Source organism: Uranotaenia lowii, chromosome 2, assembly GCF_029784155.1.
Source record: "Uranotaenia lowii strain MFRU-FL chromosome 2, ASM2978415v1, whole genome shotgun sequence".
In the NCBI taxonomy this organism is placed as follows: domain Eukaryota; kingdom Metazoa; phylum Arthropoda; class Insecta; order Diptera; family Culicidae; genus Uranotaenia; species Uranotaenia lowii.
The window spans coordinates 19,558,028-19,571,782 of record NC_073692.1 but is presented as its reverse complement, the minus strand read 5'-3'; the positions used below and the strand labels follow the sequence as shown (position 1 = coordinate 19,571,782).

General features: G+C 42.5%; 1 protein-coding gene across 1 annotated transcript; it reads left to right on the top strand.

Moving 5' to 3' along the window:
• Window positions 1-1,200: 1,200 nt before the first annotated feature.
• LOC129748062 (cysteine protease ATG4B-like) lies at window positions 1,201-13,647 on the top strand. Its single transcript, XM_055742531.1, has 5 exons — window positions 1,201-1,678; window positions 11,876-12,221; window positions 12,289-12,368; window positions 12,426-12,989; window positions 13,057-13,647. The coding sequence occupies exons 1-5, from the start codon at window positions 1,558-1,560 to the stop codon at window positions 13,116-13,118; spliced, it is 1,173 nt and encodes a 390-aa protein (XP_055598506.1). The 5' UTR covers window positions 1,201-1,557; the 3' UTR covers window positions 13,119-13,647.
• The last annotated feature ends 108 nt before the right edge of the window (window positions 13,648-13,755 follow it).

Sequence of the window (13,755 nt, the reverse complement as noted above, 5' to 3'; positions counted from 1 at the left end):
TTGATAAAATTTTATAAGAATTTTTGACAAAAAAAAATAAAATTAGTAGGTATTTTAGTGCATGAGTCAAGACGTATTGTAGTCCATTTTCTCAATATTTGTGCGTTTACCTATCACTATTTATTAGTTATTTAGTAATATTTAAAACCATTTTTGATGAACATACCCGCAAATTATCGTTGATTTTTTCAAAATTTACGTGTACTTACCTTGTTCTCCGGCTGAAACAGTAAATTTTTATTATTTTCAATTCAGGACTTACATTATGTTAACATATGTACATACAACATATTTTAACTTGCAACAGTTCCGGGTACATGTTCTCATCAACATTTGTTTCAACTATCTAATGATATTTAAATATTTTATGAAATCAGAAAACCTATATATTATAGCGCCAGCACTAAATTTTACTTCGGAAGTCCGGACTTCCGATCCCGAACTTACTTCCGAACATTTGACAGTTGTGTTTAAAAAATAACAGTGTATTATATGCAACGTTGCCACACATAAATTTGTATCCACCAGACTATCTCAACATACTTTAAGCGGGCCACAGACTACACAACATTGGTACAAACGCGATGAAATTTTGTCGCTGTGAACACGATTTGCATCGTGAATGGCACTGCTTGTATGATCGCCTAAACGGTTTGAGTAAAATCGGTCGGGATCGAAATATTTTGTACAAACCACCCTCTGCCGGGGTGGAAATGTTTTTTTTTGCTGTTGCTGTTACTGTTTTCGCCAGCAATCGTTTGTGTTCGCGTGAAATATACTCTTCCGGGCAAGAATGAGATACACAAACGATTCAAATGAATTTGTGGCAACGTTGATTTTATGTGAATTTGGCGCACGCTTAAATAAAACGACTCAATATGTTTTGGTCGGAAGTCAGCATGATGCCAGTTCACCAAAGACGATTATAAAATTTTTATCTAAACGCACAATATGTATACGCGTTTACAAAATGATAAAATCGAGCCGCGAAGTGATGAAAAATAAAACATCGAAATCGTTCGGAGTTCATTCCATTAATCTATCAACGGTGAGTTTGAAAAAAATTCGCCCGTGAATACAGTTCGCCCCAACTTCACAGACAAAAAGACATAAACAGACTTGCTGGCAAAGATTTTTATGTATAAACGCTCATGTCACACATCAGAGTGCGCGAGCGAGGTACAAAAATAATAACAAAGCTGAACAAAAGAAAATCCCAAATTGCAATTTCATTGGCTTACCAAATCTTTTGAGTGAAGGAAGTGAAGAAACATCAGTGTTTTTCTCTCGAAGTTGTGCATCTCAATCGCATACAAGGTAGCGTAGTGATACAGACTACATAATTAAGAATTAAATTTGGCTAGAGCTATGTCGCACCAAGTGTAACATCCGAGTGACGTCGAGGTCAATCGTTGGGAAACTCCCCGAAAAAGTGAAATTAGAAGAGTGTTCGTATAGGTTCATAAGTAATCGGGAAAACTGACTTCGCATCTGGAACCGAACAACTCCAATGTTATCAGCTGTGGTGGTGGTCTAGCGACAAAAGCTGCAGCTATCATGGATTATATGTTGGACGCATACGTGGGCTACGACATTGGCACCGTGGCAGAACCGGATGATATCCCCAAAACGGACGAGGCTGTTTGGATCCTAGGCAGGCAGTACAATGCAGCTCAAGGTGAATTCTGGTTGATGTTATTGTTGTTGTTGGTTTTTTTGGTGCTTCGCACCTCGATGCTGATGATGTTGGATATTTTTCGAGAAGGGAATTTCGAAAAGTCGTAAATTACATTGAAGGAAAACAAAATTCCGAATACCAAACTTCTTTAAAAAATTTTACAACAAATTAAAAAACGACCCAAATCGATTAAAATATTTCTTTACTTAAGACTTTCTGAACGTTTGGTGTTGCATTTCTGCCCATTCATGCAAACAAAATGTTATGGGGTGAAAGTTTCCTTTATTCTTTATTTCACTCTCTTCATACGCAGTCAATAAATAAATTGAATGTATGAAGGTATTCTCTATTGATACGCGAATTCTGTCTGATTTTTCTGAATTATCTGCTTTGTTGACTTATTTTTGAGGATGAAAGAACGAAAATCATCAACAATAAGAAATTTATTCTTTAAAAAGGAAGTAGGTATTATGTTTTAGCAGGCACTTCATAGGAAGGTTCAAATAGATAATAAACTAATTCATATTATTTTTGACCTGCCGTTTAACTTATTTTAAATTTAGTGAAAATCCATTATAATTGAGGCACTTAGGATCAGAGGGGTGCAAGTGATTTTTTATCAAAACTGAGATAAACTGTTTTTTGGATAGTTAAAGTATAGATTAACATTCTGTAGAAGACACAGGTCAGAAGAAAAATTATTTCGATATTTTTAAGCTATTTATAAAAAAACGTGTCAATGAAAATCCTGTTTCGTTTGGTGTCAGAAGGGTGCAAGTGCACTTGCACCCTTCTAACACCAAAGGATTATACTTTTAGGCTAGTTTCATTAGAACGTATACATTTTTGTCAGTTGAAAACAACATCATCTAGCTCCTACTAGGATTTTCTACTGGTTCTGACCAGAATAATCCAAAGTCCTCAGAAAGAGAAGTGATGAAAATAGATTCAGGTGTAACTTCGTCGGCATGAAAATCTCATTGTTATTACCTACCTACCTAAGGGTCCAGCGCCGATTGACCGGCGCATAGGGCTGAGATAAAAGATCTCCACTGCTGGCGATCCGGAGCCAGCGTCTTCACTTGCTGCCAGCCAAGGTTCTCGTCAACTGTGCGGATTTCAGCGGCTAGACTTCGCCGCCACGAGCTTTTGGGCCTGCCTCTTCTTCGATGCCCATCTGGATTCCAGTCAAGCGCCTCTCTGCAAATCTCGTTTTCATCTCTTCGCAGCGTGTGCCCAATCCATCTCCACTTACGTTCCCGAATCTCGATTTCTAGCGCCTTTTGATGACACCGGCGATGAAGTTCAACGTTCGAGATCCAGTTGCCAGGCCACCAAGCGCGGATGATGTTCCGCAGGCAGCGATTTACAAAAACTTGCAGTTTTCGCGTCGTCACCGCATATGTGCACCAAGTTTCACACCCGTACAGCAATACGGATTTGACGTTTGAGTTGAAGATTCGGATCTTAGTTCGTAGAGAGATCTGGCGTGACCGCCAGATGTTTCGGAGACTCGCAAACGCAAATCGGGCTTTTCTGATCCGGGTTTCGATGTCCTTCTTGGTACCACCATCAGGCGTAATCTGGCTACCAAGATACTGGAAGCACTCCACTGTCTCAACCTGTTGTCCAGCTACCACGAAATTGGAACGATTTCCTGTATTGATTTCCATCGACTTGGTCTTTCCGACATTGATTTTGAGACCTGCTGCCTTGGAGCTTTCGGTGAGGTCATCGAGTTTGCTCTGCATGTCTTGTTGTGTTTGGGCGAGCAAAACAATATCGTCTGCCAGGTCAAGGTCGTTCAGTTGCTCCATGGTTGAAGGATTCCACGGCAATCCTCGGTTTGGTCTACAGTCAATCGATCCAGTCAAGATCTCATCCATTACGATGAGAAAAAGTAGCGGTGATAAAATACATCCTTGTCTCACTCCAGCAGTTACCGGGATTGGTTCGGACAAGACACCGTCGTGCAAGACCTTGCACGAAAATGCCTCGTACTGTGCTTCGATGAGATGGACTAGTTTCTCTGGGACCCCTCTTCGTCTAAGAGCAGCCCAGATGTTTTCGTGGTTCAGTCGGTCAAATGCTTTTTCGAAATCAACGAACACCAGCAGAAGAGAGTCCTGGAATTCGTTGATTTGTTCCAGTATTATTCGTAGCGTTGTGATGTGGTCCACACATGATCGTCCGGATCGGAATCCAGCTTGTTGCCGTCGGAGTGTAGCGTCGATTTTCTCCTGGATCCTGTTCAGGATCACTTTGCAGAGTACTTTGAGGGTTGTACAGATCAAAGTTATGCCACGCCAGTTACCGCACTCTGTTAGGTCTCCTTTCTTTGGGACCTTTACGAGGATACCCTGCATCCAGTCGGCCGGGAATGTTGCAGTATCCCAGATGTCAGCGAAAAGACGGTGCAACATTTGTGCTGACAAGGCAGGGTCGGCTTTGAGCATTTCAGCAGGAATGCAATCGATTCCAGGGGCTTTGTTGGATTTCATGTTCTTGATTGCCGCTTCTATTTCAGCCAGCGAGGGCGCTTCCGAGTTGACGCCATTAATGCGACTTACTGTGGGCGCCTCGAGCTGCGGGTTCTGTTGGCCATTGCTATTTGTAACTCGGAAAAGTTGATCAAAATGCTCAGTCCAACGCTTGAGCTGATCTGTTCGATCTGTCAGCAGCTGACCTGCTCGGTTTTTCAGCGGCATTCTTGCATTAGTCCTTGCACCACTAAGGCGGCGAGAAATATCATATAATAATCGGATATCTCCAATGGCGGCAGCTCTTTCTCCCTCTTCGGCTAGGGAGTTTGTCCAGGCTCTCTTGTCTCGTCTACAAGCTCGTTTAACTGCCTTTTCCAGCTCCGCATATCGTAAGCGGGCGGCTGCTTTGGCTGACCCGGTACATGCCTGCTCAATTCCGACTTTCGCCTTTCTCCGATCATCGATCATCCTCCAGGTTTCATCCGACATCCATTCACTTCGTCTTCCACAAACTTTACCGAGAGTACCATGGCTCGTCGTGATAAAGGCATTCTTGATTCCACACCACTGTTCTTCGACTGTTCCGTCTGTCGGCAGCTCCGAGGCTCGGGATTCTAGCTGTTCAACGTATGCCCTTTTCACCTCTGGATTCTCCAACCGGCGGACGTCGTATCGACACCCGACCTTCTCCTCGCGCCGTTGGACACGCGCAACTCTCAGTCGTATCTCGCCAAGGACGAGGTGATGGTCAGATGCAATGTCTGCGCTTCGCTTGTTGCGGACATCAAGAAGGCTCCTTCTCCATTTTCGGCTGATGCAGATGTGGTCAATTTGATTTTCTGTTCGGCCATCTCGGGATACCCAAGTGACCTTATGTGCTGGTCGATGGGGGAAGAGCGATCCACCGATCACCATGTTGTTGTTGCCACAAAATTCTACAAACAGCTCTCCGTTTTCGCTCATCTGTCCTAGGCCATGGCGCCCCATGATGCGCTCAAGGTCCTGATTATCGGAGCCAATCTTTGCGTTGAAGTCGCCCAAGTGGATTTGAATGTCACCCTTCGGAATTCTCTCAACCACGCTGTTCAATTGACTGTAAAACTGCTCTTTCTCCTGCAAATCGGCAACGTCAGTTGGCGCATAACACTGGACCATTGTAAGGTTTCTAACCCGTGTTCTGAATCTGGCTACGATTATTCTTTCGTTTATCGGTTCCCATCTTATGAGGGCTGCATGGGCCTGCGGGCTTAACAGGAAACCAACTCCTCGTTCCCGAGTAGCATGTTCTCCTCGTATGCCAGAGTAAAGCAGTACTTGCCCGGACTGTGTCTTGTGTTCTCCAGTGTTAGGCCAACGGACTTCGCTCAGTCCCAATATCTCTAGCTTGAGGCGGCTAGCTTCTCTAGCAAGTTGAGCCAGCTTTCCTGGCTGGGCAAGGGTCAAAACATTCCAAGTTCCAATTCTAGTCCGTGTTTTCATGCTAAAAGTCGTTGCCAAAGTTCCAAATCGGTTATTTCTTCTCTCAGTTTCTGTAACAATACAAGATATCAGGAGCAGTAGGTTGTTAGCCTAAAGTCCCTATCCCGCGATGGGGCTGCCATCTTGGACTTAGCTGGCGGGAGCCGCATTTCATAAATTCAGCCGCTTGCTGCAAGACAGACGCTGTTTGAGCCGCCCCTGACCTGGAGAACAGACGCTCGGTTGTTGTTGCACGCCGCCCCTGACATGGGGAACAGACGCGTGCGGCCACCTTCTCAGTCTGCATGCGACCAAAGCATCCACCGGGGTTGGATACCCGATCTCCGCTTAGGTTACTCGCACCCCAGCCGGCACCACGGGGAGGTAGAGATAGGAGTTGTGAATAAGAGGTGATATGACCACTATGGGGTCTCGTGTTGCACATTATCCACCGTTTACCAGCCAGTTATTATGTATACAAAAAAGTTCTAAATTTTTTTTTTATGGCAAATTTAGCCAATGCTAATAGGGATAAAAGGCAAACACAAAACGCACTTAACAATAATTTTTTGGCAAATATATCTAAGAAAAATCTCTCGGATGAAAGCTCAGAGGATTCAGAGTTTTCGACAGGCTCTGATCATGATGTCACATACTATCCCACGGAACAAAATGAAACTTCGAAAAGTTCATTAAGTCTTTTAAGGAATATTTACATAACTGTTTAGGAAAGAGGCCTTGTATAATTAGACCAAAATAAGAAAAATTAAACATCCACGGTTCTTCTGGAGAATCAGAAGTTGCTGCTGCTGCAGTTGCTAGCGAGAATGAGTCCATTCCTGGAGAGTCAACTGGCCATTCATCAAGACCCCAAAAACGCCAACGAAATCAGGCAGTCTGGAAACTCATCTTGCGAAAAAAGCTACGAAACCAAGGGGAAGCGTACGTTGGTTCTACCGGAAAAAGCGACCAGCTAAACAGTTAATTTCAATGAATGAACACATCTGCTGGTAGTCTTGTGTATCCATTAAGGAAAAAGAGAGATTGAAAGTTTTCAACAAATTCTGGGAATTAGGATAGTGGAACTTGCAAACCTCGTTCATTATAGTTGCATAGAAATTTGAAGCCCGAAAACGCAGAAAATTAAATGTGTGAACAAAAACAAAACATCTAGTATCGTACTGAATATACTCGTTACATACAGGTTCCAAAAGGATGCTATCATATTGTTTGGAGTCAGAGGGGTGCAAGTGACATTCTTGGGATCAGAAGGGTGCAAGTGAAAAATATCAATAAAAGTAGTTCGCCGTTTTAGCATAAATATCGCAAAAACTTTGGTTTTTCTTTCAGAATCGTTCATTTTAGACCTCATGAGACACACTCGTTCGAAAATTTAGTAGAAAAATTGATTCGATAATTTTGATTTAGAAAAAAAACTTTGAGGCCCGTTTTCTCGAAATCATCATTTCGGTACTTGCACCCCTCTGATCCTAAGCGCCTCAATTGTAATTGTAGATTTATTTACACACGAAAACCTTTTAGCACAGGCCTTTTTATAAGGTCAAAGAAATTTTAAGTACATTCGAGACATAGTATTACATTTCTGAACAACTGTTAAAAAATAAACTGAACAAAGATTTAACATTTGCAGAGCAAGAAGTATTATACTTCTAATACTGATGATCGCTTGCCTATTGAAATAACAATCAGAAATTGAATCAACACTTCAAATTCTATGAATATGGAATATGAGGCCTTGAGAGCCAAAGCCGTATAAATGCAAGAATGGTAACTTTGAGGTATCATATGTTGTAATATGTGGCTTAAATTCGCATGTAAAATTTGTGTAGACATTCTCAACAACTTGGCGTTGCGCAAGGTGCAGTTTTAATGCCGCTTGCGTACAATTCATACGTAAGCAATGAATTTTTCTTTTGCTTATTTCTATTCGGCAATGCTATTTTGAGACGATTTCGCACCCGTACAACAATACGGATTTGACGTTTGAGTTGAAGATTCGGATTTTCGTCTGTAGATAGATCTGCCATTGTACCAAGATAATGGAGTCATTACCTCTACTAGTTCCACCGATTTCCCCGCTAATTTCAACTTATCATCAAAAATAATCACAAAAAAGGGGGTGTTGCGAAAATGTGCACTTTTCGATGGACGAGCCTTCCAAAATTGCCAATAAAATACACTAAATACTTTCTATAGGGCTCCAGCAACTTCTAAACCCATCATAATGTATGAAACATTTTTAGATCCTGGCTTGTTACAACTTTGTTTCAAAGACAGCGAACCATTTTATCCAATCTTCAACGGGTCGGGTTCAAAAAACTGTTTTTTTTTTCAAGAGATTTTTTTTACTTTGACTGTAACTCCTGAGGGTGATAGGACTTTGACATATTCAACAAACTTATGTATTTTGATCAGATAAACAACTTTGTCGAAGACATCAATGCCCTCATTTACAAAACAAAAAAGTTAGCATTTTTATCTCGCTATCGGTGGACCCCTCGGCAAAAATTTTGATACTAGAATATGCTCCATGTAAAACTGAACAATGTTGCTGAAGACATCAAATGTCTATCTCTTCATCCTCGGCGCAGCTAGATTGATGTTCTGCACCACTGTGCATTGCCTTTGTGACCTGTTCGCCGTGTTTGCTCTGCATATCGGGATGTCTTTGAGTTCGCAAAACAATATCATCAGTCAGGTCAAGGCCGTTTAGCTGCTCCATCGTCGGAGGATTCCACGACAATTCATTATGATTTAAAGTCGATCGGCCCAGTCAAGATCTCATCCATGACTATGAGAAAAATAGCGGTGATAAGATACGTCCTTGTCTCACTCCAGCCATATTACCGGGATTGAATCGGACCGTCGTGCAAAACTCTTGGAATTGGTTGATTTGCTCTATTATTATTCGCCTTCTTCCTTCGGGTCATTTGTAAAGATACTCTCCACCAAGTAGGTCGGGAATGTTGCAGTATTCCAGAAAAGGCAGGTTCGACTTTGATCACTTCAACAGGAATGTAATGCGATTTACTTATTAGCATTTCGAAATGCTCAGTCCAACGTTTGAACTGATCTGTTTGATCTGAAATTGCTGACGTTCTTCCCCTTTCATCGACATTCTAGCATTAGTCCTTTCACCACTTTGGCGGTCAATTGATTTGTTATTTATTTCTGATCAAAGGATCACATGTTGATCCAAATGATTACTTAAAATTAAAATTGAAAACAAAACATTTAAGTCTAACTATGGGGTTCTCAAGGCCCTTATCACTTTTCTTCGGAAAACATCCCTCGAAACGTCGAAGTCAAAATGCTCCGGAAAACGGTTGAGCGATCTCATTTCACCGATGAGGGCGCTGTTAACTCCGTAATTGTTCGTTCGAATGAGAATTTCAATTGAAATCCTAATTTCTAAAACCACGGAGTCGTACATTAAGCGGAGTAGCCTCCAGTAGCGTGGAACAGCCGATTCGCGATGTCAGGAGGTCGGCGACGAATGAGGCACGTCTGCGGGCTTGAAGGGTATCGATATCTATGAAGCGGCATCGATTTTCGTAGCTAGGCAAGCGAAAAGGGTCTTGCCAGTTCAGGTGTCTAAGGGCGTATCGCAAAAATCGCCAACAACCTCGAGCCGATCGACTCCGTTCTGGTAATAGGGGTACCAGACATCTGATGCGTATTCAGAATGGAACGAACAATGCTGCAGTATAAGCTTTTCAGGCAATACACGTCTTGAAGTCCTCCGCCACTTTGAAAATGAAACCGAGACTTCTGGATGCTTTGTCAATCACGTATTTGGTGTGTGCCTTGAATTCCAGGAGCTGATCTAAGATTGCGCCAAGTGGTTCACACGTGAGATGGGTCTCCAAGGAAGTATTCCGCAATTAAAGGCTACCGCTTACGAGAAAAGCTGATGAATGCACATTTGCTGCGGTTTAATGGCAGCCAGTTAATGTCGCACCAATTAGCGAAGAGATTGAATTGACATTGCAGAAAATTTATGTCGTCGTGGTCGTTTATGGTGTAAAACAGTTTTAGGTCATCAGAATTGCAAAGTTTGGGAACGTCGAAGAGTCACAAAATGTCGTTGAAGTAAATTAGGAAAATAATCGGTCCTAGATGGCTACCTTGAGGCACACCCGTCCCGCGTTCGAGCAATCAATTTACGATCAGTTAAGTAACTGCGGAACCAGCCAAGTAGAGCACCACAAAATCCTAAGCGTTCGTGAAAAGTGAACGTTAGCAAGTTACTTGTCGTAGACCTTTGGGCTTGAAAAATGAGCCGAATAGGAGTCAGCAAAACAGGCATGAAACTTTTTAAAAAAGCAGCTCGGCCCGTCCGGGCACGTAGAAAAGGAATTCTTAAGCTTCGCTGCAGCTTTAGAGATGACTGCATCCTCTATTTCAATGCTATTTATTGAAAAGCCCAATGGCGAAACGTTCCTGACAGCGGTAGCTAAATGTTCTGGGGATGTTGAAGCTTAGGTGAAGATACTGGACAATTATTGGGCGAAGAGATCGCAGATTCCACAATCAGAGTTTGCCGTAATGCCGTGCAGAAATATGTTTTAAGGTGTACCAGGTTCTTACTGCTGACTATTCACGTGGTTCCAAAACGTTTGGGCTAGACTTGAGGTTGCGTTGTACGCGACGTAGGTAGTTATGGTAACAATGTTCACTGGCTTTAGTTTACGATATATATCCTTAGTGTAGGATGTTGAGTTTCTAAGGGCACACCTTTTGCCTTCTTCAGTTGGCTACGTATCGAGAATTAAATTGCGAGATTAAAAGGCGCAAACTTTACCGTCGGCACTTAAGCGCCATCCACTAAGTGTAGATGTGCCAACGGTCATCAATTTAGTTAGCTCGGACTCTTACCCCAAGGGAGGACAATTTAAATTTGCGCGAATCTCGTGTAGAAAGTTTGGCAATCTCATGGGAAATGTCAAAAAATAGCTAATGAAATTTAAAAGTAAAAATAAACTTACCGACGACGTGCCGATTCCTTTCGCTCAGCGTCTTGGCGCGGACCTTCAACTGGCCGCCAAGGATCAGGTTCGACAACCAGTAGGCACTTCTACTAACCGACTTCCCGTTGAGACCGGACCGAATGCGCGGAACAACGGCGTGGGAGATTGCCAGCCTCAACTACTTTGGGTTTTCCGATACGTGGTATCAAACTTCCACTTCGACGACTACCGATTTTTAAACGATGCTTCTACTTAAAAGGTTCTACGAGCGACTTCTGCTATCAGCGTCTGGAATCTAAGAGAGCAACCCCCGGATCACCAGCTAGCAAGATTGTCTCCCCCTATGAGGTTGGCTTCGGGTTTTTGCCAAGACAATGCTTGCAAATCGCGCGCGAAATTCAAGTATTTCTTCTCAACGGTTGAAATGGACGTTACGTCGACTAGTCTTTACTTTTGGTAGCACTTTTGATGTCGGATCGTGAAGTTCAATCCGTATTAAAGGGCCGGTTCATCATTTGCTACCTAGAGATTTTTACCTTGAGATTACCAAGACAATAGAATACATATATATAAAATAAGTTGCAACGCAACAAGTTGTTGCAGTTCAGTCGTGGTCGTGACTCAGGGGATTCAGAATGTGTGAGAATGCATCAACGGCAGCGTTGGGATTTGATAGATCATGCTCAGATACCCAGTCGATAGTGACCAGAATGTGTCGGATATCTCAAATGGCAGGGGCTAGTGAGTTTGTCTAGGCCCGCATATGGTAAGCAGACGGCTGCTTTGGCTGACCTGGTATATGCCTGCTTACTTCCGACTTTCGTCTTACTCCGAGCCCTCCTGTTTTCATCCGACATCTATTCACTTTTTCTTCCACGCACTTTACCTAGAGTACCATGTCAAACCATCTCGGTTTTTTCAGAGTAGTATGTTACGGTAGCATTGTTTCGGTTACAAAGTCATGCTCAACGTTTGGAAAAACGTTCAAGAGGTCTGAAGCTTGAATATCTGACAGAAGCTGTGGGACAGATCTGAGAAAGGAAGGTGTCATCTCACTCATTAATAACAAGACTACATTCTTCGCCGCGGCCATCGTAGAATAATCAAATTTTAATCTCGGTGGAATCTTGACTCCACGTGATTCATTTGAGTCGGGGTAAAATGAAGTCTTCACCGGGAATTACAATAAAGTTCCGGGCTTAGCTGTGACAAGACAGTTGATTAAGACTCATTTTTTTTTATCAAATTTGTTTTCCTATCAACAGATCTTGAAAGCATCCGGAAGGATGTGCAAAGCAGACTGTGGTGCACGTATCGGCGCGGATTCGTACCGATCGGTGGCTCTCAGCACACCTCGGACAAGGGCTGGGGTTGTATGCTACGATGTGGTCAGATGGTTCTAGCCGAGGCACTTCTGCAGCTACATTTGGGGCGCAACTGGAGCTGGACGGCCGAGACCAACAACCAAACCTATCTGGACATAGTCAACCGATTCGAGGACAATAAGCAGGCCCCATTTTCGCTACATCAAATAGCACTGACCGGGGAATCCTCGGAGGAGAAGCGCGTCGGCGAATGGTTCGGCCCCAATACGGTGGCACAGGTGTTGAAGTGAGTTTTTCGGTTAATGAATTGTTGTTTGAGCGAACTAGATAAATGGTTTTTTTTTCATTTGAAGGAAACTAGTCAAATTTGACGATTGGTGCAATTTGGTGATTCACGTAGCATTGGATAATACAGTGGCCACGGATGATATTCGTTAGTATGAACTTTGCCTAGGACGATCAGCTTAAACATTTGTTGTTTTTCTTTCAGTGGAGCTATGTGTGGATAATACGGATCCCACCGGTTGGAAACCTCTGCTTCTAATCATACCACTTCGACTAGGAATAAGCGAAATTAATCCTATCTACGTCGATGGACTCAAAAAGTGCTTTGAACTGCCGGGAAGCTGTGGAATGATCGGTGGCCGTCCGAATCAAGCTTTATACTTTATCGGCTATGTAGGCAACGAAACACTCTACCTCGATCCACACACCGTACAACGAAGTGGGTCGATTGGGACGAAGATCGAGCAAGACGAACGGGAACTAGACGAAACCTTTCACCAGAAGTACGCTCGGCGGATCAATTTCAGTGCAATGGACCCCTCGTTGGCGGTTTGCTTCGAATGTCGAACGCGCAAGGATTTTGACGAACTGATGCGACGAATCGCAGAAGAGCTGACCAGCGGCACAAGCTGCCAGGCTCTCTTTGAGTTAACGAAAACGCGACAGGCTCCGTGGACACCGACAACGGTTTCGTCGACCTCGTCGCGCAAAAACAGTGAACCAAATGAGACATTCAACGAAATATCGGCGAATGAAATCGTCAATGAAGGTAATTTCTTTAATTCGGGTACTTGTATTTTAATTTCAATCTAATTTTGTATTCCTCTGTTCCACAGAGTTTGAAGAAGTGGAACACCGGCAGTTGGATTCGGACGAGGAATTCGAGATCATAGCGTAACGGATGGCCTTTTTGAAATGCGGAAACATGGAACGGAACAGGAGAGACTTTATATTTGTGTCGATAAGTTGTGAGGGGAAGTTTAAAATACTATCTGCTTAGTAATAAGGATTTTTATTAAAAATGACCATTAAGACCAGGAAACGCTTTATAGTTTTGGCAGATTTGCCAAGAGCATGAGGTCTTGTACAGATTATTGCTATTTGTTGGCTTTCTAAGACACCGATCAATTTTTTTTTTTTTCAAAAAATCACAACTAAAAAACGAAGAAACAAGAAAAACCTGTAAATTTTTTAGGACTCTTTTCCTCTTTCATTACACTTTATCAAACACCAATGTTAAAAGTCAGTATATTTTTGTCGCGAAGTTTGAAGCTATCTGAAAATCTTTTGTCTTAACTGTTGTACTACGGCAAAAGTCTTTGTCCAAAAATGAAACCAATGTTTATATGCTTATGAGAGTGACAAAACAATCTAGGGAATACAAATAAATCTCACATTTCCCCTCAAAAAGTGATAAAATTAACAAACATATTTCTGTTGAACTGCTTTCGATGACATGCTTCTAAGAACAATTAAATGTCCGAGTGTACAAACAGTATTTTTTTCGCTCATTCGGATTGATTAAAAAATTTTTT

What these genes read in the sequence shown, in the direction of transcription:
- LOC129748062 (XM_055742531.1), top strand. Translation starts at nt 1,558, where the DNA reads ATGGATTATATGTTGGACGCATACGTGGGCTACGACATTGGCACCGTG. An exon ending in GCAGTACAATGCAGCTCAAG is followed by an intron (nt 1,679 to 11,875) that starts GTGAATTCTGGT and finishes TCCTATCAACAG; the next exon opens with ATCTTGAAAGCATCCGGAAG. An exon ending in ACGGTGGCACAGGTGTTGAA is followed by an intron (nt 12,222 to 12,288) that starts GTGAGTTTTTCG and finishes TTTCATTTGAAG; the next exon opens with GAAACTAGTCAAATTTGACG.